Below are 23617 nucleotides of genomic sequence, written 5' to 3'. Positions count from 1 at the left end.
AAAGATGAACTATTCTACTTGCATAAAATTTTTCAAAATTTTCTGAACCTTCGATGCTTCCCTGTAACTTAGGTGTACTCAGACTATGTTTGCATAGTCGCTGTAACCCGAACCACGGGCGGTGCCGGTTCTTCCTCACCCCTTATGGTATCCCACAAGCTTTTTCTTTTCGGAGCATAATAATAGATTGGCCAACCTCCTAGAAAATTTCTATTCCGGCACGGTAATTAACATCGGTGACTATTAGCTTCGTCACCTTTGCGAGAACACCACATTTCCACGGTTATCCTTGCTAAGAATTTTTTTAAAACGAAAAACTACTTTCCTACTTAATTTGTTGCATCGAGCAATAACTCATTCCGCTTCGAACGTTGAAACGTCCGTAGTCTTAGACTTCCTTTAACGCGTCGATCGTTGTTAGCCTACACGGTAGAGGAGCATGAAAGATGAAAAGAATTCTTTCTTCGGATACTCCCACGCAATATCAATATTACAGTAACAGTTGAGATAGGTTCGAGTTCATCCGCTGTTGTCTACGATGCCGGAACGGCCGAGGCAAGAAATAAAAGTTGCTGTATTACGTTGGCAACAAGTGGCGTAACAGTGATACAAACTCGCGGAGACTCGACAGAGACGATATGAAATTCAAGCGACTAGATTAGTCGAAGAAAATAGTCGTAAGAAGCACTTCTTTCGACCGATGCTCGAATTTAATACCTGTTAATCTCGTTTGGAAAGTCAATTTTCTAACCAACGGTTTTCAAATCTTCAGGCATCCGGATTTCTGTGTTTCCAAAAATCCCTATTTGGTTGGCGAGAGTTTGCACTCGCAAGGGTTCTGGTCGTTTATCGATTAGAATTTAAAACTCGGAGAAATTTCATGAAAGTAAATTCAAGCGGGGTCATTGAATGGTTCCCCGGTTCTAAATCAACATTTCTGGAAGTTTACTTCACGGGAACCCCAGGGCCACAGACCCCGGAGAACTACACTCGGACGGATGTTGATTTAGAGAAAAGGGATTTTCCCACTATTATATTACCCTCTTTAAATCGAACAACCTTTCCTTTGTCTACCTACGATTCCACTGGAAATATTCGAGGGTGCTACGTCGGGGAACATTATCCAGTATTATTATTGTAAACGTACAGAAATTTTCAACTCCCGTGGGACGCCGGTTCTCGAAGTAACCCCAACAATAGATGCAAAATAAAACGTTAAAGAAATTGTTTGACCGCGATGGAAATTGCTCCTCTTCGATAATGCTCTCCTTATTCTTCGTTGGGGAGGATCACGATGCACTGGCCGCTGCTTAGATATTTTCTTTCGAACCGACCGTTTTCCGAGAATCTTCTTAGCATGTCAAACACAAAAAGATACAATTCCCTGTACTATGCCCCATTGTGTCATCCTCTACTATCAAAATCCTTAAGAATTCGAAGGAGACTCGCAGGAGATATATTCTGTCTTCAATTTGTAGTCTATTCTGTCCAGAAACTCTGTAGCCGCCATTTTCATAAGCTACGAGTATCAATTCGTTCGCTTAACTAGTCGACCAATGGAACACGAATCATTTAGATTTCTGCCATTTAATAATAGCAGATTAAAAGTTTAGAAACTCCAAAACGCAATTTAGATATCGTCTTGAAATTTTAGGATTAGAATCAACCGAAACTATGAGATACCGTATTTCTAATTATCGATAATCCGCTTATCAAAAATCAAATTTTTCATCTCGCAATGTTTATTCCAATTTTGCTGGCAAACTAGCCACGAATTTTTTAAATCCGGCATCCGGGCGATCCCGTAAGCCGATTCACGAATGAATCTACAATTTTTTTTCGTTAGCAGTGAATAAAATTTGTCCAACTCCGGCAGCGTCGGTCGCGTTTCTACCAAAATAAGAATTTATTTGAAATTGTTGCCGTCGAATCGGACGTGAAATTTTTATTTCGCAGACAAACGAGGTTTTTTCACTCCCCCCCCCGGTAGACCATATTTCAGCGTGGCCCGTATTTTCAATATTAAAAAATATCAGAGCGCAGGAAATACGTTTTTATAATCTTACGTTGAGATCTGAAAATGTTCGGGCGCACGGTTTCCTTCGAAAAAAAAATCCTCGTCCCCTTAACTCTTGCACGGTGGCAGCTGCATGGGAAACGCGACACCGGCTGCTGAGATCGTGCCGCGATATTTACTCTCGAACGGTGTTTTTCTTATCTCTCTTTCGAAGTTCGATCGTTCTTTTTTACCTGTATGAACACGGTGAAGTAGATGACCGCGATGGTGGTGGTGACGAACATCGGTTGCAACGGCACGTGTCTCGGGTCAATCAGCAGAACCAGAGCGAACGCCACCGCTCCGCGTAAGCCTCCGTAAGACATCACGAACTTCTCTACTTTGTCCAGTCTGTGCAGCCGGAACTGATTCGCCACAGCTGTCAGAACGATCACGCCTGGAAATTCCGTTTCGACCCCCGATTAGTGCTCACAAAGCGACGACCTGCCTTTCTAGTCATCCTAACATTCTACTAACGAGCACACTTTTGTGTTTCGAGACAACGGGACGAACGGTTGAACAATTTATATTATTTTGTAAAAAACTGGACAAAATATGGTATCAAATTCTGGTTAGCTTCCGATGTAAATTAACAACACGTATTAAAAATAGTTAAAGTTTACACGCGTGCAGTTCCGAAACTACTAATGTTCTCTCCATAACTGAGCCACTGTTAGTAGCGGCAAAGCCTCATCTTTAAAGTGGCTTTTGGTTTTTGGCGATCCGATTCTCCGTTTTCGAGATATCGTAATTTATGTAAAGAGGTGATTTTTTAATTTGGACTATCTCTGTCTCCGTCTGTCGCGTCGCGTTGGGCCTCTCTCTCGCGCGTGAGTCGAGACAGTCGCGTGACAGTTCATTCACCTCGCGCCGATGTCAACAATGAAACGTAAACAAACTTCGAACCCTTCTATCTCCGGAACTAGCCACCGCATCGACTTGAAATTAAAATCGCTATATCTTCGGAACTAATAAAGCTATCGACTTGTTTGAACGCTCATTTTAAAGGGCATTTCATCCCCTATCCGATGCATTAACAATTATTATTTTTTACGCTGTTCTTCTATGTTTATTTTGCAATTTACTTTGACGCTATATTTCCAAAAATGTTTCAACAATTTTTACTGGTCATCTAACCGGTCGCGATAGGAATGAGCATACATTTAGTGTTAAAGCAACATTTCAAACATACGGAGTTTTAAGAAAATCGTTCGACTACTCTTTTTCCTATAAAACTCTGATTTCTCATTAAAAGATTGTTCAACTCTGTCCCGTTGACATTTTCGAATTATGTACCCGCTAAAAAGTCTGCAGATTGTTATATAAAATTCATTTCTCGTCTCCAGTTATTAAGTGCCTTTTTACTTAATCTTTGACAACTTGAGAACATCGAATGCCACGTCGTAGGACAACTTAATAATGAACAATGTTGCATTGTTTCAAACTTTATCGTTACGTAATTCAACTTTTTCCACTAGTATAATTTGAACGTTTGGACCACTGAGCGTCCAAAGATTCGGTGTCGAATCGTGTTTGTAATAAAATATTGTGAACTTCGAGACATTTTTACAATTTAGATTAATGTTTGTATTTTAGCGCTGGTAACTTCGGTCGGAAACGTTAATTAAATGTTCGATGCTCGGACAGACTAAAACTTCCACGCGTTTAACTCGCATAAGCACGAATTATCCAAACTATTGGCTAGCGATAAACTGTCGATTGGAACGGGAAGCCGTAAGCTCGTGACAGTAAGCCCTGATGTAAACTGATGGTCGTGGAAGGAGAGACGAATCCTGTTAAGAGTCTTCGGAGATTTTGTAACTTAAGCGGTAGATTTTCTACGTTCCGACTTCTTCGACGGTCGTGAGCACGTTTCTATTTTTTCCTTCGAGTAAAAAAGCACTTTCTATTTACTTTTGCATCGAGAAGTACCTCCATCCCGTTTCTACTGGGATTATTGAAACATCTTTATCAAGCGTGAATTTTAAGAAATTTCCAATTCCATTACAATGAATAATTTTTGTAACGCAATGGGGTTTCTGCCCGTAAATAAATTGAAAGAGTTAAGCGTTTAAGATAGTTCGCGAAAGACTTGCGAAACGTTGATTAATTGTCTGCTATTATTTTCAAAGTAAACATCGAGTAAAAATAAATTGGTACCACGGCGTAGAGACTTGAATGGAACGTCTCGCGGATTGTAACACATAAGACATCTGTTTGCACACGGTCTAGTGACCCCAAGCCATTACTCATCGTTGGGCGCGCCGCGTTGTTGCTAGGATTTGTTAAATGCTCCTCAGAGATTTTAGAAATCCACGCTGTCATAAAGATCTATATCGTTTCTCTGTCTATGTTTAGTGCATTCCTTGATAATTTGTTCCCGGAACAATACACCGGCAATTCCCAGAAACTTGTTTCCAGGCTTCGACCATTTGCGATGAAGTAGTGCTTCGAACTATTGGTTCCGTTGGAAAGTCTTCTCGTTCTTTCGAAAGAAATTGAAACTACCGCCGCGACGATAAAAGGCAAACAGTATCGTCGTTTATCGAGAATCGCGTGTTGGAAGAACCGAGAAGAAATCGATTACGTAAAAGGAATTGCGTATCGGAGAGAAGGATGATTTTTAGGGCCTCGCGTTTATTAGATTTTCAGGAAACAGGAACGTCCCGGGGAATATTCTATGCAAACGGGGTTCAAAGTCCCCTGTCTCGCTGGCGAACGTACTCCGATTAATAAAAAGACTGTTTTCGTTCCAACTCGACGTACAGATGTTCCATTTATTACAACCAAACAGTCGAAACAATGGGACGGTCGTCGAAAAAAAGAAATGAGTTTCCAGACTTAAGCTCACGGTCCAAATAATCCGTGAATTCATTCTCTCTCTCTTTCCACGCGTCACGGGCGTGGAACAGTGTCTCTCAAACCGTGGTCCCCGAGGGCCAACGTGTTTTCGGGCGAACAAAAAGAGCTGGCGTATTATATGATAGAATAACGAAACAAAAAAAAAAGTCCACGCGTGGCATTTTATTCTGATCAAAAACATCCGCCGGGAGGCTGTTTGTTGTCGGTAGCGAAATTACCCAAAAAAGGAAACCGGGGTAAACTAAAGAGCTCGAAAGTTCGTAACAACTGCAATTTTGCGTGCAGTTTGATCAGCATTCTTTCGAGTTTGTAAAATATTCATCGTTTATCATGCCGCTACGAAAATAACGCAAGATAGCGAATTTCATTTTTCCCGAACAAAAGCAGAGAAAGTCTCGAAGAAAAATTCTAAGATCGGTATTACCAATCTGTGATTAGCGACGTTAAAAAAATAATAAATTCGAGGCTTGAGAAACGCTGGAAACGTCCCCGGGACGGTCCAAAAATTCTATATACGTTTCATCCCCCGTTTGGCGCGTGCCAAACGGCGATCGTCGAGCGTCCTTGCGACGCTGACGGCCGCAAGAAACGATATTCTTGGCTCAAATCGCGTAACCAGTAAGTGACGCACGATAAGCGGTGATCGGTTTAGCTTAAGGCTCTTATCTCCGCTGATACCATTAGCGATACTGAACTCGTTCGAATCGCGCGCCTATTGCCCCCTCCCACTGTTCGACCGCTCGATAATCGACCAGTCGCTAGTCTCGATACTAAAATCGACCTTGAACTCACCGAGGATCCGGTAGACGGAGCAGAAGACGATGGTCATGAGAACGAACCACGTGTTCCAGTTGTGAGCGTTGTTCACGGTGGCGACCCCGAGGAACATGAATATGATGGTCTCCGAGCCGCTCGACAGCATTTTCATCGTGTACTTGACGGTCGTGTGGGACTTGTGCGATATGTTGGCCTCCACGTAATTCTTCATGGTAATGCCGCAGAAGGTGATCCTGCGATAAAGAGGTCACGGCTAATGGGGATAAGGGGAACCGTACGAGCGGTTGGGAAACTAGAGTTATCGATCGGACGCCGTTTCCTAAACGCCGTCGAAATTAATTCGGACGTACGATCCGGGACGGCGGCGTTCACAGAATCGATGTTCACGGTGGTAGGGACGGTGACGTGGTTTTGGGGTTACCGTTACCGATGGGTTCGAACCCTCCCTGAGTCTGCGTCAATTCCATCAACGTGAAATACTTATTTCATACCCCCGACTCTCTAAAAATTGTCTATTGTGCTCTGAGGAGACCTATTCTGGAGTACGGTAGTATCATTTGGCCTCCACGCTATAAAACGTGTATCTAATTCTTAGTTTTTATTTTATTGTTATTATCATTATTACCATGGTAAAGCTAGCTTGGCAAAGTATTAAAAATGAGATAAAATGTACTAGAAATACAAAAAACTTGCCACCATTGGACACGAATTTATCGAGCAAAATTTGTTCGCGTAACTTTGGACTTAATTTAATTCCAGTCTATCTGATTTATCCCATCGTCGTTTCTCGATACATTTCGGTTGTTCGGGATCGAACGCTGCTCGCGAGACGGTCGATCCCATCGGTAGCCACGGACTGTAGTCTCGTCGAACCGTTCTCGAGGGTGAAAATTTCTCTTGCGCCGGCACGCGATAACGCGCGTCTCTTTTATGTTGTTATGCTTATACGAGTCAGTTCGGGGGCTTCCATTTTTAAGTTCGTGTCTTCCGGAAGTAAGAAAGACGTAAACTCGTGCCGTGTTTTCGCTGTGTGCAAAGGGTGGTCCGTTATCGGCGTTGCAACCGCGAAACGGACGATTTCTCGCGGAAACGTAAGCCGAGAGCGCTCAATAAAAGTTTTATAAACAGAATTTTCAGAGTCAACCGACAATGAGGATTAGGATTGCAAATCTTGATATATACCGTGTCTATACTAAACGTTTTATGCCACCGTACTTTCAGTCTTTTCACTTCCACTTATTTTCTCGTTTCATTAGCGCGATCAATTATTCTCTGCGATTAATTACGCTTTCAGCTTTGGTTCATCGTTTATGCGGGTGACTTTGCACTGGAATTAGGTGGTCGTAAATAATAAGTGGACTTCGAAGGATTCCCATTTTCTTGCTTCCAATGATTCTCAATATTCGACGTGTTTAACCCAGCGTAATCCTGCGCGATCATCGAGTATCATTGTCGACAGAGAATCTACGTGATCAGCGAGTGTAATTCCTAATGATAGTAGGATTTGGCGGGCCGGCTTCGCCAAAATTAGGGACATACTGCGATAATCCGGCACGACAGACAGAATATTAAACAAAATTCTGGACTTAGAAGGCGATTGGGATTCTCTGGATTTACGCGAAAATCGATTCCTGAATCTTTGATGGAACTTGTTTTCCCGGTTACGTAAACTAAGCATTTTTCACTCTGATTAGCGAACACTATACCCCCTAAGTAAGAGGTTCGTAACCTCTTAACCCCTTTGAGGGTTTGGCGAAATCTGCGCCTCTTAACCTAAAAACCTAGACCTCCTTAAAAAAATGTAATTAAATGCGCAAAATAAAGTACGGTACCCAGGCACAGAATCTACTAAACGAAACAGTACTTTGCACGACAAAAATTACTTCGTTGGTTGCATTGTGAACACTAAGTTTTAGTTAGAGGTCTTTTCGTTCTATTCTAGCAACACGAAACCCTGAATAGGTATTTTAATCACCTAAAAAGAAGTCGAGAAATCTTCGTTGATTCTATGATATTCTACGCCTACGTCTGCTGCTTTCCGAGAACGCTATGAAAGGGGGAAATCAGTTTATCTCGGGGATTAAAATTAGAGCAATCTGGAAGACGCAAAAGAAACTAATTGGATCGCCCCAAAAAAGGACAATGGGCACTCGGTACAGAACTCGTCACGGTTAAATAAACAGAGAAAGTTTGTTGCAATTAGAAGTTGGGATTCTGTAAACCGAACGAACCAAACTATTTACACGGTCGAACGTGCGACCCCTTGGAATCGTTCGAATCGAATCCCGCCCGTAAAAAGATTCATTTTACTATCGTTAAACGATGGAAGCGATTAGGATTGCCGCCATTGTCTCGATACACCGTACGAAGTAGTTCGGTTCCCCTAACATTTTGCGCCGCGAGTACGTGACTTTCATTTCTTCTACTTTAAAACTTCCTCGACGCGCGGTAGATGCGAAATATTGGAAACTCCGCGTTGCACTGTCCATTACTACTTCGTTGTTGTCGAAGGAACGATGAATTATGCATAAGGCAGACGCGCGGTGCCTCTGATCGGTGAACTTAACGCGCAAAGTTCTCGTTCGACAACTACTGCGTGCGGTTCGAAGGCGAGTTGATGAAAATATGAGGGACTCGGAAGTTCAAGTGGTAGAAATTTACAACAACGGAACTTTTATAACTTCGCCGGGAATAAATTTTCAGAAGGATCGAGGTGTCGTGGGTTCGAATCGAACTGTCGTAACTTCGCCAACGGGCCTTCGAAATGGCGGGAGTGGCGGGACTGGATCGCGTAAAAATTTCGAGGAATCCTCCACTCTCGAGCTCGACGCTAATAAATGCTTTTGTGATCGCTGTGGAACGCGCGAGAAATTAAAAGAAATTAGTGTGTTTACGTGTACTTGAATGTATTATAGAAATACAGACCTTTAGGAATAAGGAACTGTGCTCGAAACGACATTTTAACTTAGCACCAAACAATTTAAAGTGGGCTTATGAAACGCCTCGAGGCCTTTGCCTAACACCTGGTAACCGGAGGCTTAATTGAGACGTTATGAATATTTAAAAAAATTCGATCCGCTTGTACACGTGGTCGGTTTCGTCTGGAGGACCCGCAAATAAACAATGATCGACTCGGAGGGGAGATAGACACATTTGAAATCCAGCCTGTTTGTTGGTCAAATAGGCCCGTACACCCTTGTTTAATCGTATAGATAAAAATCGACCGAATCGACCAAGAACCAGCGATTACGGGGCGAGCATATTTGAACAGTTATTACATAGAGCCGTACTTGGCATCGCGATCGATCATCGTTGGTACGACTTCGCCGGGGAAGCGTGTAAATAATAGACTTAACGAGAATCGCGCGGCAATTGTAAGTTAAGAGACCTGCGGACGGCCGTTCGATTATATCGACGAAGGCGAGATTAGCCTCGTTAGGCGCAACAAATTATCGAGCAATTAATAACCGTGAAGGGAAACAGGTTCGCGCGAGGCCCTTCGGTCATTTTCTTCTTTTTTTTTCCTCTTTGGACGTTGCGGGGATTTAATATCGAAAGCATAATGTTTCTCCGTTTCGTAGTCGATCGCGGTAAGAAATAGCGACTTTTAGAGAAGCGATTAAAAATGCACGTCGATCGATCGTCGCGGTTTCTACGGCACGGGAACACGCACCTTTGGATAAATATATGCGATAAATCGCGTGAGAACCGGGCAGAAGTCGGTTTCGGAATTTATTGCCGCACATAATTGGGGGTGTCAAGAATCGTGCTCTTGCTGGTTTAATAAATCCCTTGCGGTCGTCATAGACACGTGCAACGCGTTCGACTTTGTTGGCGCAAATGAGAGGAATACCCAGCCACGGCGAAATTAAGTCCCTCTGCATATATATATATATATATATAGTCGTGTTTCGTAATTAGCGTGGTTGTCTCTTTTCCCCGAAATTCCGAAGAATGAAACGCGTATCCGTAGAAAATATACCCGAGTCCGATATTAAACATTCCAGGTTTTACGAGACCGTTAAATCAAGTTAACATTAGATTTGGAAATATATGCAATCAATGCTTTATTCGACGATTATTTTCTCATAGACCACCGAGGAGGAAGTTTCTCTTTAGCAACATTCTTCCGCGACAAGTTACAAATTATAATCGTGTACAACGTACCGGGTAATTCAGCCGGTCTTGCTATAAAATACGACGTAACGCGAGATTGTACGAACCAAAATATTGCTGTTCTTGATAACGGGATATATATGTTCATCCCCCTCAAGCTCGTGCAAATTCTTCCGCGGATTATTCATAAATAAATTATTCTTGATTACATACATTATTAGTCGTAATTTAGGGGTCACTGTTTCCGGGATAGCTGGAAAATCTCGTTGCGTATTCGATTTTCAACGGTGGAACGGTCTTGATGTCCGAATGAAAGGAAAATAAAATTGTCAGTTTGTTTCTTTAACGGTAGTAAAACGAACGTAAGCAGTCCATTAAAGAAGTTCAAAGAAACACTGACGCAGATTTGTTGTAAGAAGTGAGTGCTCTCTTTGCTAACGCCGGACGTTAAATAAACAATGAAAAAGTTTATCGCACTTCTCTGACTATCCGCAAACTCCTGTACATACAACTCAACAACGTATCGTTTTGTCTTGCAAAGTATTGTTTAAGATCGCGAGAGAACTCGTAGTTCCAAACTTACCAACGATAATGTATAATTATAATGATTCATTCGGAAATGCGAATTTCTAAGAGGTTGTACAAGTTTCTACGCAAGCCACCATATATATATTAATTCTACAACACATTCTGTAAAACTTCGTGGCCCCTCTCGACTCGATTTACTTTAAAAAGATTTTCTTAGAAAGCGAACCGTTAATCATTTATACGGGCCTCTGATAAACGGTTCGTCGATAGTGTACGGTTCAAACTCGTTGACACATCGACTCCCAAGCGATTCTACACAAAGTTCTCTAAATGATACCTTAGTTAGGTTGTACCAAACTTCTCGGTCTCCGGAGCCCTTTATATTCCGAACAATTTATGCCAGGCCCCAAACTTCTGTTTACCTTGGTTCTACTGATCGATGTTCACCGTTTAATGTTGAAATTTGCACATTTAATTTCGTCAAAATAACGAATGCGATTTTCTAAATGTTCGATGATTTTCAAAATTACGTTCCTCTGATAAATTTTATTAGAGTTACTCCGAAGTCTAAAACTCCTTGAACCATTGGGCAGCCTGGTTTCTTGAAATGCAAAGGATTAATAGATGTATCCACAATCTCAAGAGATCGAGAAGAGATCTACTCACGCCAGAATGCTCGACATGTGAAAGATCTCAGCGTTCAGGTAGGCCAGGTAGGCCATGACGAAGATGAAGATGGGCTCGATCACCCGGACCTGATGGGTGAACCTTGTGACGAAACCAGTAGCAAAGCCCCATATCACGCCTATTATGGTTCCTCCGATGGCCACGACGAAGAACGACGCCAGTCCCGACAGCACGTCCGTGTAAAGGATTCTCGAGGGTCCCATTTCCGTGTACGCCTCGAACATGTGGTACAGCACCTGCGTGTCATTAAAGAACGACCGACTCGTCGCTTAATCGAGCCATTCGAAGCTTAACACCGCGAAGGACGAAGAGCTCTTCAGCCATAAGTCGAGCGCGAGGAACTACCAAGGTCCACTTATGCTGATAGCCCTACGCAGCTGTTTCGCGTTTCTTTTTTTATATTCGCAGCGTGACGAGATTGCATTCTAAACCAGTATTTCGACCATTATTTTGCCATGCTCTCGTTCCATAGCGCGGACGTGAAAATAGTATTATAGTCATGCACGTGCAGTCGTCTAATTTAACGATCTTGAATCCCTCGTACGCTCCACGATCGTATAAATACGCTTTGATTTTTAGGAAAGTTATTACTCGATCGAAAAATCGCCTCTTTTTATAACTCGTTAAGTATCGCTTTGAATCCGCTAAACGACTCCGTAAATCTTTTCTGGTTTAGACGCTCTTAATGGCGGAGGCCATTTTGGTTTTCTGTGCAGAACCAATGCGCAGCGAAACGTTTTAATAAGTTTCGCGGTTAGACACATTCGGATCGAATTTAGAAGGAATTTTGGAGCTTGGATATAGAACTGTTGATATCTAAATTTGGTACCAAATGTTAATCAAACTATGGAATAGTATGACTCTGTTGTTTCCCGTTGTTTAACAGAGATTTTCACATATATACGTACATTTACTCTCCACTTGTATTCGTACACTACAGGGTATTTCACCTAACTTGACCACCTTAAATATATCGCTTATTTTGTAAGATAGAAAAAAATGTCAAGGGGAGAAAGTATTCTGTTCGAAGGCGCCAATTCGGTGATGGATCGAATTTTTTTTTCAAGGTCATTTTTTTCGAGATTTCAAGGTCATCGTATTTTTTTTAAATGGGACCACATATTTTCGCTACAACAGTCTTATAGCTTATAAAAAGACGAATCCAACGATGTGCGATATGTTGATCTTCACGTGACCTTTAGCGAAGGAATTATGAAATGTTTGTCAGTAACTTCAGTACGCGTTCGGAGACGGTAAATGAAGGAATTTCAATTTCATTGAAACAGTCTTAAATTAAATGTTTATTTTAGAAGGTGTTCAAAATGTGCACCATGAACCTGGATACATTTTTGGAGGCGGTAAATAAATTCTTGCTGAACATTTTTCAGTTGTTCTACAGTAATTGATCTACATGCATGTAGAATCCTTTGTCGCATGTTTTCTGCTGTTGTGGGAATATCATTGTAAACTGTATTTTTTAGGTGCCCCCACAGAAAGAAATCAAGTGGCGTAAGATCCGGCGATCATAAAATCATTTCCACTTTTTCTGCTGTAGTGTACATGACGGAGAATCTTATTACACTACTATCGATACCGCAACTTGTTGTGTACGCGTCGCGGCTTTTTGACAACGCGCTATTGACCCGCTTCGGTCATTCCCCTCTTACAATAATAATGCTTGTAAACATACTTCAACCGTTGAAAGGAGAATATGAATATCTATTTATAAGCACCAGAAACAATTACACGGTACACTGTTTCAATGAAATTGAAATTCCTTCATTTACCGTCTCCGAACGCGTACTGCAGTTACTGACAAACATTTCATAATTCCTTCGCTAAAGGTCACGTGAAGGTCAACATATCGCACATCGTTGGATTCGTCTTTTTATAAGCTATAAGACTGTTGTAGCGAAAATATGTGGTCCCATTTAAAAAAATACGATGACCTTGAAATCTCGAAAAAAATGACCTTGAAAAAAAAATTCGATCCATCACCGTATTGGCGCCTTCGAACAGAATACTTTCTCCCCTTGACTTTTTTTTCTATCATACAAAATAAGCGATATATTTAAGGTGGTCAAGTTAGGTGAAATACCCTGTATAATGGCGATTCACTAGAAAAGAAACTTCTCAAACAAGTTTGTTTTCATTTAGTGAAGCGAATATATAATATAAATTATACATAAAATGATACTCACGACGGTGACGGCATCGTTCAAAAGACTCTCTCCGAATACCACGATGTACAGGATCTCGTTCACGTGAATTTCCTCGAAGACGGCCAACACAGCAACGGGATCGACGGCGCTGATCAACGCGGAGAAGAGGAACATGTCCAGTATCGGTGTTTCGCAGCCGAACAGACCGCTCTTACCCAACACCCACAGAGATGCGCCTGAGAACAATCCGCCATAATGAAAAATATCGATTTGCTCCAGTGTGAACTTCCCTCCAAAACGAAAAGAATTCAGCAAATTAGTCAATTAGCTCAATTGACTAAAAAAAATTCAGCAAATTAGCTCAATTTCTTGTCGAATATTGTTCAAAGTGATTTTTAAATATTCTACAGTTACTTTGGTAAATAATTATTCCAAGATAGTTTTATTGACACTTCGCGTGAAGTGAATATTAATCCAGTGGCAGGAGATAGTTCCCTATCTTCGATCGTTCTTATCGAATAGTTCATTATCTCGTTTTTATTTGGGAACTGATTTATTATAATACACGATAAGGATAGCTGTCCAGTGCTGGTATTGTTCGTATCAGATAAACGCCCCTTTATCTAAGTTCGAAAATAGATTCTAAAATAATTGTCCAAGCGTTTTGACGGTGAACACCAACCATGTTCGATCGAAAATAATTTATAAGGCGTTGTGACGATGCAGGCGACAATGCAGTGTTTCGAAAACCGTTCGTGGACTAATTTTGCAACGAAGGCAGTGCTCTTCGGGGGCCTCGAACAACGCGATCAGCAATTTTGGAGCGGCCTCCTCCATCGTTGCGAATATTCACAGCAATCGTTCATCGTTAATAATAACAAAATGCACGGACCTCCGAAACTGGCGTACAGACGGTGTCTTTAATTATCGTGGGCATCATCATTTTCGTTAAAATCGTTGGTGTCGCAACGAGGGACGACTCGTTTCGTAAACAGAAACCGCGTGGGCAATTTTACGTCCGTTTCCTTCGATGAGTTTAGAACTCGCGCGTTTCTGTCGGGGAACGATTACGAAATAGGTAGTCGAACTTCGGTTTTCGCTGAAAGCCTTCCGCATCATAAACGCTTCTCTTTCGTAACAAAGTTTCCGCGAAGAGTTTCCTGCGCAAGTCGAAAAGTATATGCTATCATCGCTGACAAAGTATAACAATATTCGTAGCGCGCATCAGTTTGGCGCCGTGTGTATTTTTAAGCGTGCAATAAATCCCAAACTTCTTGGCGAACCAACAGAGGAAAAGGAGAAATTATTTTGGATACGTTAATCGAGCGTTCGATTCAATCCGATCGTGTTTCTGCTCCGTTCTCCAATTTTACTCCATCGAAGTCCCGGCGAATGTTATTTTTTTTATAATCGTTCCACGGCTTTAAATCTAGGATCAATTTCTCCGAGACTTTGGAATATTTCATCAGTTTATAAAAAATTAAATCACACATTTGACTGTTCAAAAAGGATTCCTATTAGTTCCAACCAGAATATTCAAGAGCTATCGGATCTATTTTACGCGTCAATAGTGCATCAAAGTAGTATATTTTATTCACAAACCCCACGTCTAGTCAAACGTGACCCAAAGTCGCATTCCCGAAGGATTAGGGTTAAATTTATTTGCCCCGCTCGTGACAGCAAATATCCGCGTTGACGGTTTGATTAGGTCGAAGAACGTCGCGATGAATTATTCCTCGCGTGTCCCGTCAGATCGTAATAGATTTTTTTTTTCTAGCAACGTTATCGTAATATGTGAATTTCTCGTCGCGCCAAAAACGAGGATCGAGCGCGAGGAAAACGCGCGTCGACGCTCGTACAGGTTTACGACTGTGTGCTTTATTGATCGATGCATCTTTCAACTTTTTTACGGGACAATTACTTATAAAAAGGTAGAACCGACAACAACAGAACGCTGGATTGTTAATAAATATGGCTACGGTAAAAATGGAGTTATTAATCTTCGCATCGATCTACGTCGACTCCGCAGGAAACTCAGGAACTTTCCGCTCGACCCACCGCTTCAAGTGGGTGGAATGTTTACGTTTAACTGTCTTCTGGACTTGCGCGAGGGCGGAGTTTAGATAAAAAGTAATTGGTGTTATTACCGTTGGATAACCGAGATTCTTGGATTGATATTAATTGCTTGAAGGATAACCGATGTATATTTATGCAAACGTAAAATAGATTAACACTGTAAACAGGAAGCTAGAAAGCTCAAACGTTCCTTCTTCCGAGCTACTTGCTTAGAAATGAAAAAATTGCAATACGCGAATGAGTTCATACGGAGGCAGTGATATTCGAATAGAGCCAGTAGCGGTTTGATTATTTTTGAACCATTGGAATAACCTCAGCCTTGACTCTGTTCCGTTAACGGAGGAGAGGACGAAGCGCACCTTGAATGGCTGCCAAAATCTTGGTCGCAGTACCTATCGATATTGACTCTCGGCGCTACATCATTAAATTTTCCGTTTAAACGTGTTACAATCTTCCGCCGTTTTTCCACGGATCAGCCCTTTGCTTTCGCGCGACCTATTAATTGGAATTAACGAGGTTCCGGCGCTTGACAGGCAACGACATTACCATTTATCTGTAAACGGAGGCGCCTCTGAAATATCAAAAGGCATCGCCTTGACTTTTTCATCAGCGCGCGGGAACAACGAAACGCAATCCTTTCCCGAACAGATCGATACTCCGTGGCGTCATTATCGCAAAAAAGAAAAAAAAGCACGAAACACCGTCTCTTATTTTAATTGCAAATAAAAGTTGTCCCCGGGGCTCAGGTGGCAAAAAGGAGCGTTTATAACCGGAGGGGAAGTATTTCTGGAGCCGCGTTAACAAGTTAATGTTTGCACATCCGTTTCAGAATCACCCCCGTGCACGTCGTACCGTAGCTATATATCACGCGAGCGTGCGCGTCAAACAGTGGACAAACAAGGGAAAAGAAGAAAAAACACGGGAAAGGTGTAAACAGCAGAAAACGGGCCAGCGCGGACGATGTTATCCCAGGGAGTAAAACGGATTAAAACGAAAAAGAAAGGGGAAGAAAAAAAAAGTGAAGGCTCGACCGGCGTGGTCGTACGTCGTCGTGCGACACGGTTTCGTTTTATCCGTTCTACCGACCTATCGACATCGTGTTGAATATAGTCCCAACGACGGCGAACAGGAGTATCGTCCCCAGGTGGTCGAAGAACAGTCGGTTCGGCATGAAGTAACCGGCGTCCAGGATAATGGGCGGCAGCATGTACAGGAAGAACGTGTCGGGCGTGAGCGGCGACACGTGGACGCTGCTCGCCTGGAACAGTAAGACACCAACCACGACGCCGACAACGATCAGCAAACAGGACTCCGGAAAGATCTTGCTGAGCCTCGGCGTCATGTGAAAGCCTGCACGTACAATCGTAACTTAACCATCTAGCTTACGGTCGAAAGCCAAACAAACGCGCGGAAACTTGGCGTTTCCGCCAAACACTTTCGCGATAAACAACTTGTCCACGCTATCCGTCGATCAACCGTTCATTGAAACGCTCCAAACGACCGGATATCGTCCTAATAAACCCATCGAAGCACGTTTCGCGAGGAACCCGGATAACTGATCGAGTTCTCAACCCGGATAACTGAACCGCGAGCCGTTCGTTTCTTCTTCCAGTTATTTCCAGGCTATCAGAAAAATCCACAATTATTTATGAACGTTAATGGAAATGTAAATTAATCACTGGGGAAAGCACGTCTTTAAGGATTCCGATAAAGTGTAAAGTACTCGCGAGCAAACTGGTAATATTAATGCACCACGTGATAAACCACACTAACGTTGTTATAGTTAATTTGAATGCCGCGTGCGAATCTAGATTTTAATGAAATTGCCCTTACAGACCGGTAAAGAAACCATCGTAAACGTCTGATATCAGGAACTGTGCGCATTAGTCTTCGCTGGGCTCGGTGGCAGAAAGCAAATGTGAATTTTTTTGACACGATTGCAATCACGTATCGGTGAATTTGCTTAAGAATGGACGCATTACACGCATTCCTTCAAGCTTTTCTAAGCTTTCGTATTATGATGCTAAAGTGTATGTAAATATATTTATATACTTGCGTTTCTAGTTCAATAATAGCGCCATACTCCTTGCTCACTATCGTATGAACCCCTGATTTGCTCTTCCTCTGTTTCAACGCGCGTGTCGCATCAGCACGCAACGTGGACTTATTAAGCATGTTCGCAAGATTGTTACTAGGTCGTATATTAGTATTCCGTGGCGGATTAAGGAGAGCTCATACTTGAATTACTTAAACAAACGATCAATTATACGACAATTATACGAAATTCTACTCGTACACGTTCGCTTTCTTTTTACTTTCATTTTTCACTCGATGCACAGTTTATATGTATATTTGCGTGCAAACAATCGCAGGCACGGTAAAGACGTGTTATTATTATCTCATTCACTCTCGCGGTACATGCGAGGCGAGGCTCGAGATCAAGATAATAAAGGTCAATTCCTAGAAAAGAAACTGAAATTGATTTACGGGTGATTACTATATCGCGAACGGACCTTGAGGGACCTTCTCGCTTTCGATCGTGCTTCAGAGCTTTTTTTGCAAAGAAAGTGAATTTCAATTATTTATAAATCTGCCGAATTTTCATGATTTGAACGCTGTAGACTTTCGAGGAAACACGCGACAACGTTTGTACCTTTCGAAATCTCCAAAGTGCAAAGACGTCTTTCGTTTCAATATGGCGGATTCGCGCGATCCAGCGAAACGTTCTTCGATGGGTTTTGTACAGGGATATTTCCTTCGTGGAATGTCTATGAACGGTTGCTGTACCGACAGCGTAAATCCACCTGTGAGCAGATCAGAATCCATTGGTCGCTCAAAGCCAATAAGCCTTCATCCCCGCCGTTTCGATTCTCTCAACAATTCCAAGACCCTCGGATAGAGAAGCAAACCAGTACGGAGGTAAAAGTGCCCAACGCGATTAGCAGCAGGGCCACTGGCCTCGAGCGACCAATCGAGAACGACCCGAATCTATGGGGTGTTCCAGATAGTGATGGGATTCAAGCCAACTTGAGCTCAGAAGCGAAAACTCAAGCCAGCTCAAGCTGTTTGGCTTGAAACGGCTCGAATCGGCTTGAATGGGCTCGAATCGGCTTCAATGGCTCGATCAGGGTCGCTTTATACCAAACGAAGACCCACGTTTCAAAGCTTCGGTGTCTTCGTATTCGTAATAATTTTATTCCCAAACCTGTGCCTCGTAACAGCTTTTCTAAGAAATTAATATTTCGTGAGATGTCTTGTCGATCATTAAAAATTAAAATGTCTGGTAGTTTCCTTACGTAGGAAATTGTTCGTTCCAATTATCGTATCGTGTTAATCTCAAACGAGAGATCGTACGGATACATTTTGCTTAAAAGTCACGAGTTTGAAGGTAAAAATTGTGTGATTTTGAAGATGGCGACCCTGGAACATTGAGACGAGTACGGGCCGCGCGTCCGCGAAGTCGGCTTTGATCAAAGCATCTTGGACAGTCCATTGAAGCTGTTTCGAGACAACTAAGCCGTTCGAGTCGTTTCAAGCCGAACTGGCTTGCAAGCTAGATGAACCTGGCTCAAGCTTCCATCGGCCTGACTTGTTTGAAAGCTTGCAAGCTGGCCTGAATGCCGTCTCTGGTTCCGGGACGCGGGAAACAAGCGGGCAGGCAGCGATTCTACGCGTACAAATAAATCGAACATTTTATTTCGCACGAGGCTTCGTTTTCGAGGACGTTGGGCTTGGAAATTAATCGAGTGCACGCGTATTCGATTCGGAGAGAAACATCGGATCCAGATCGATGCAGAAAACGTTTAATATAAATAAAGTTGAGCTCGTACAGCCATTCGAGTTATTTATTGGAAAGTGCACGAAGCATCATTTGATGGATAATCTCCAATTTTTATAAAGTAAAACATTGAAAGGTATAGAACATGAAGGCTGACACGAAGCGTCAGACCCAATAAGACTCGCAATTCCTCACAGAACCGAGCTTTCTTTCTTTAAATATTTAACTACGTTTCTACGTAACAACCCGGGTTACTGTACAGAACATCTGCCCGTGTTTGTGTTCATAAACATTAGCGATGTCGTGCATCGACGACCATCAATTGTGTTTCCTTACTATCGGTTCGAACTATCAGTATCGATGAAGCTTTCGCGATGGCCCGATACAGTAACTACGAGTACAAGGACATGGTGCTTGCATTAAGAGCTCCTGGCGGTATTGCTACAGCTGCAGTCGAATACTGCAGAGAGCGATTTTCGGATCGTTGCCACACAGAAAGCTAGTCTATATGGAGGACAGAATACAGACTGACGCGGTTCTTCCGAATTATGTCATAAACGAGGCGGCCTCTGTCGATACTTCGACTTGGAGAATGTTTTACGAAGCCTACACAGCAATTTGCACAAAACAAGGAATAAATATAATTATTCGAACCGTTAAAACGTGTTGTCAGTTAGTATGCTTCATTACGCACGTCCAAGGTAGCAGTGAACAGTGAAATCCGTTAAATTGGGAGTTAAACAAGTACCGTGTTGAGTCGAGATGTTTGCCTCTGAGGGCTACAAAGCATTTCCGCCTCCTAATTGGTAGAATACACGTCACGAATGTCACCGAACCGATCGGAAATCTCACGCCATACGTGCATCGCTATAGCACGAACAAATTTCGTGATGCAAAGCGTATTTTCCGAAAACGAAGTCTCCGAACAGATCTTATTCCATATTCTCGATTTATTTTCTTACGCTTAGAATCTCCGTCCTGCGTATCGCAATATATCGGACCCATTTGAGTGACAAATTAGGGGCACGTAAGCAATTAAAAAAGCTCGTATAAATAAGTGTCCTACGTGACCTTCCCGAGGCATAGCTATTTTTGAAAATAAATTAAAACTTGTCTATTAAACGTTGATTATACTTAACCCATTAGCTGCCAATTATTGATTTTTTTACAGTAGTTTGAACAATATTTTCTGCAGAAACAATCAAAGGTATTTTAGAAGGGGATAAGTTTTCTAAATGTGTCTTTTGGAAAGGCATTAACTTGGGATTTTTATAACTCGTCTTCTTTCGTTCAGTTTTGTTTACCGTATCGTTTGTCATAAATTTTTGTGTCAAACTGATACAAAGTTTCAAAATATTTTTTAAATAATCAAATTTCTTTCCGAATTTCGATTCAATATATTATGAATCATTCGATTCGAAATCTAAAGTCAAAGAGGTATTTATATTATATGTTATTTCATTCAATTTCCGAGTAAATTGATTGAGCATTAGAGTAACAGCGAACGCAAACACGTTCCAGTTATTTGTCAACGTTTCGATCACGTGGAGTAGGCGTGATCCTCTTTAGAGCGACGAGCATACTATGCGCGATGGTGTAGAAGTGCACGGCGGCTCATTGTATGAATACGCGATGCAGGATAAAGCACAAGTTGAAATTCAAAACAAAAGATTTGCATATTATGGAGAGGAAAAACAAACAGGGAAATAACAGAGGTTGTCCATTTGTAAAAATAAAAACGGCAGTTCCGTTGGTAGCATTGTTCGCTAGAAATCAGTTTTCTGTTTTTCGTTCGGTCCGCGTTTAGATCCGACGATCGACGTGTTAAGTCTCCACGTGGACTATGGTGATCAAAACGTTCCAAAACAGAGTTCGATTCGAATCGTTTAACACGTTGATCTCCGTTGGCAGTTTTTCGTATTCAAAATATAGCGTGAAAAATAGAAATATTCGGTGCAATGGTGTGTATTTTACGAGTACTAAGTTTCTGCGCTAGCCAGCAGAGGGCTACGCTCGATTTGTCTCTCTCGCAAGTACGCGACCGACTTCTTATCGGTAAACGATTTTTCAACACGTGAGTTTGAACTACCAGTCAACGTGTTAAGAAAAAAAGAAATGGCTAACCATGCGATCGTAAAGATTAAAGTGGAACACCCTCGGTGTGTGTAAAGGCAAGCTTCTCGTGTTAGACGCTGCACATCCACCGCGGTGCAAAAATAGCTATAACTTGGGAACAAGGTCAACGCGTGGCACGCGTTTATATGAACTTTTTCCATTGTTTCCGTGTCCCCGATCCGGCGTCGAAGTGGGTCCCCCGCGCGTTACGCCGACAGGCCGGAACCGAATTCGCCGATAAAACCCAGCGAACGCGAACGTTCGAACGAACCGTTGCGATTCGCCGCGTTTGCCCACCTATTTTCGCGATGCTGGCGAAGAAGATCCATATGCCGATGACGAACGGCGTCTCGACGCGATGGAACTCCACCGAGATGACTTTGTAGTCCGGTTTCGGATGTAGGGGCTTGCCCGGCCCCGCCTCGGCCCCGTGAGAGGCTAGATGAGACTCCACCGGATGACTGGCGTCGCCTTTACCCGCCGACAGGCTTCGAAAGGAGACGTCGTCCGGCAAGGAGCCGTCTACTGGCCCCATTGGACCGAAACTCTTCCCCGGATACGGTTCTCGTAGGTCGCGCGGGAACTCTTGTTCGTCGACGATCGGTCCGTGCATCGCGTAGTCGTCGATCGGTATACGTTTGTCCGCCTGAAGGTGTTCCGGTACGGACTCGTAGAACCTCGCGAGGCCTGCCTGGCCGCATCTCGGCCAGCATACCAGGATCACCAGAGCGAGCACGATCATCGGGGGGCCTGCACGTGGAACCATGGTGTTGTATTTGCGCCGCGACGACGGCATGGACGCTGTTTTCGGGGACTGCGCACGTCGTATGCGCTCGTCCACCGGTTCTGAGTCACTCGTTGTACCATCAGAAGGGGGACTCCCGGCCACGAGTAACCTGCGTTCTCACCCCTCGTCGACGCTTCAGCGCACCCTCGGTTCGCGATTCTTCGATTCGCGCGAGGCGCAAGTCTCGAGTGGTATTAATTAATCGTCTCGTCGATAATACGTTTTATCGCGTAACCGAGCGCGGTTCGTTTCGTCGCGCGACAACCGCTCCCGGAATCCCGACTATCGATTCCCGAACGCGCCAGGAATCTCGCCAGCGAGGCCAACCTCCCGTCGACTGCTTCTCTTCGATCTTTCCCCGACCGTCGACGTTCTATATCCGTATCCCGGCGGCCTTTTTCGGGCAGCACCAGGACCCTCGGTGTCGTCGAACCCTTCCTCGAGCCGCGAACACCTACGCGCGGGCAACCGTGACTCGCTTACGTCCGGCGACAATCGACTCGTTCGAGGTTATTTGTTTCGGGTAGTACTCACCGCCCCGATGCTATCCGTTCGCTCGAACAACGGCTATCGAATGCTAATCCTTTCTTCGTACGCAGCTGCAACCGAACATGGAACTTCCTCTCGTTCGCGCGACTCCGGATCTCGTTGTTTACACCTCGAGGCTCCGGGACCAGGTCCTCTGTCGAGAGGATTTACAATCTTACGGCAGACTAGCGTGCCTTCGCGCGATTTCGTAAGGAATCCGTCACGAGTGACGCGAGACGCACCTGATAGACGGCGGAATCCATAATCGGTTAGGTATGCCTGGTCGTCGACGCACACAGGATGCGGCGGTTAGAACGATGGCGGTTCTCCGGTACAGCTATCACGTAGTTGTGCGCGTTCCGTTGTCTAGGGGTAGGTCACTTCGAAACGTTTACGCGACCACTGGACGATGCACGAGCCTGCTGGACACGCAATGGGCCAAGAACAACGACGACGGCTCTGTCGGGACGTGGTAGCGTCGGGGCCGATGCATCGTTGAGGTGCATTCCCAGGTAGACCAGCGGCGCGCTTCGATCGACCGTCACGGCAGCACTGCGCGACTTAAATCAGCGACGCGCTGCGCGCCGGTTCGCGAGCTACGTTCACGACGACGACGGACACCATTGCCACGGCTAAGGGCACGGAACACCGCTGCCAAAAACGTGCGTACCTGCCGACGAGGCTACCCATGACGTCGCTACTGATAGGCATACGCGATGGGTGCGCGCGGCTCCCGCTCCGCTTCGTCCTCCACCGGCCACGCGTCGTCCCGCTTCGATCCGCTTTCGATTCCCTCGTCCCGTCTCTCTCTCTCTCTCTCTCTCTATCCGCGTGGAACCCCTTACGTCTCCGCGCTGGCTTTCCAGACAGCTGATCGTTGCGGGAACCCGCGCAGGCGTCGCGACGCTTCGATATAGTATCGCGCGACGTCGCTGGGGCGTGCATGGACGCGCCGCGGCGCCTACACGAGAACCGTTGTTTAGAGTTTCGCCGCTGGAGGCGGCCTGTCGCGCAACGGGTACCCAGGTGCACGGGAAAATTGTAACGAAATTGGAATTCCGGGCCGGTCGTTTCCGGTGATCGATCAAGATGGCCTCTTCGGGGGACGAAAGAAATCGGCGAACCTTCAAGATAGATACACTGGC

The 23617-nt window shown here is 43.9% G+C and overlaps 1 protein-coding gene across 1 annotated transcript in view; it reads right to left on the bottom strand.

Moving 5' to 3' along the window:
• Positions 1-23237, bottom strand: part of LOC122402035 (sodium/hydrogen exchanger 3) — a 36026-nt gene extending 12789 nt beyond the window's left edge. The window contains exons 1-7 of the mRNA XM_043404546.1: positions 22479-23237; positions 21455-22398; positions 16351-16614; positions 13228-13424; positions 11006-11262; positions 5711-5928; positions 2251-2453 (exon numbers count right to left, since the gene is read on the bottom strand). Coding sequence (XP_043260481.1) covers positions 2251-2453; positions 5711-5928; positions 11006-11262; positions 13228-13424; positions 16351-16614; positions 21455-21953 — 1638 coding nt within the window. The 5' untranslated portion in view covers positions 21954-22398; positions 22479-23237. The remainder of the gene's footprint in view (positions 1-2250; positions 2454-5710; positions 5929-11005; positions 11263-13227; positions 13425-16350; positions 16615-21454; positions 22399-22478) is intronic.
• Positions 23238-23617: the final 380 nt, after the last annotated feature.

The sequence above is a fragment of the Colletes gigas genome, unplaced genomic scaffold (genome assembly GCF_013123115.1).
Source record: "Colletes gigas isolate AHSC1104 unplaced genomic scaffold, ASM1312311v1 Colletes_gigas_Sc00031, whole genome shotgun sequence".
NCBI lineage: Eukaryota > Metazoa > Arthropoda > Insecta > Hymenoptera > Colletidae > Colletes > Colletes gigas.
The sequence above is the reverse complement of the archived record's forward strand: the minus strand, read 5'-3'. Positions and strand labels throughout refer to the sequence as shown.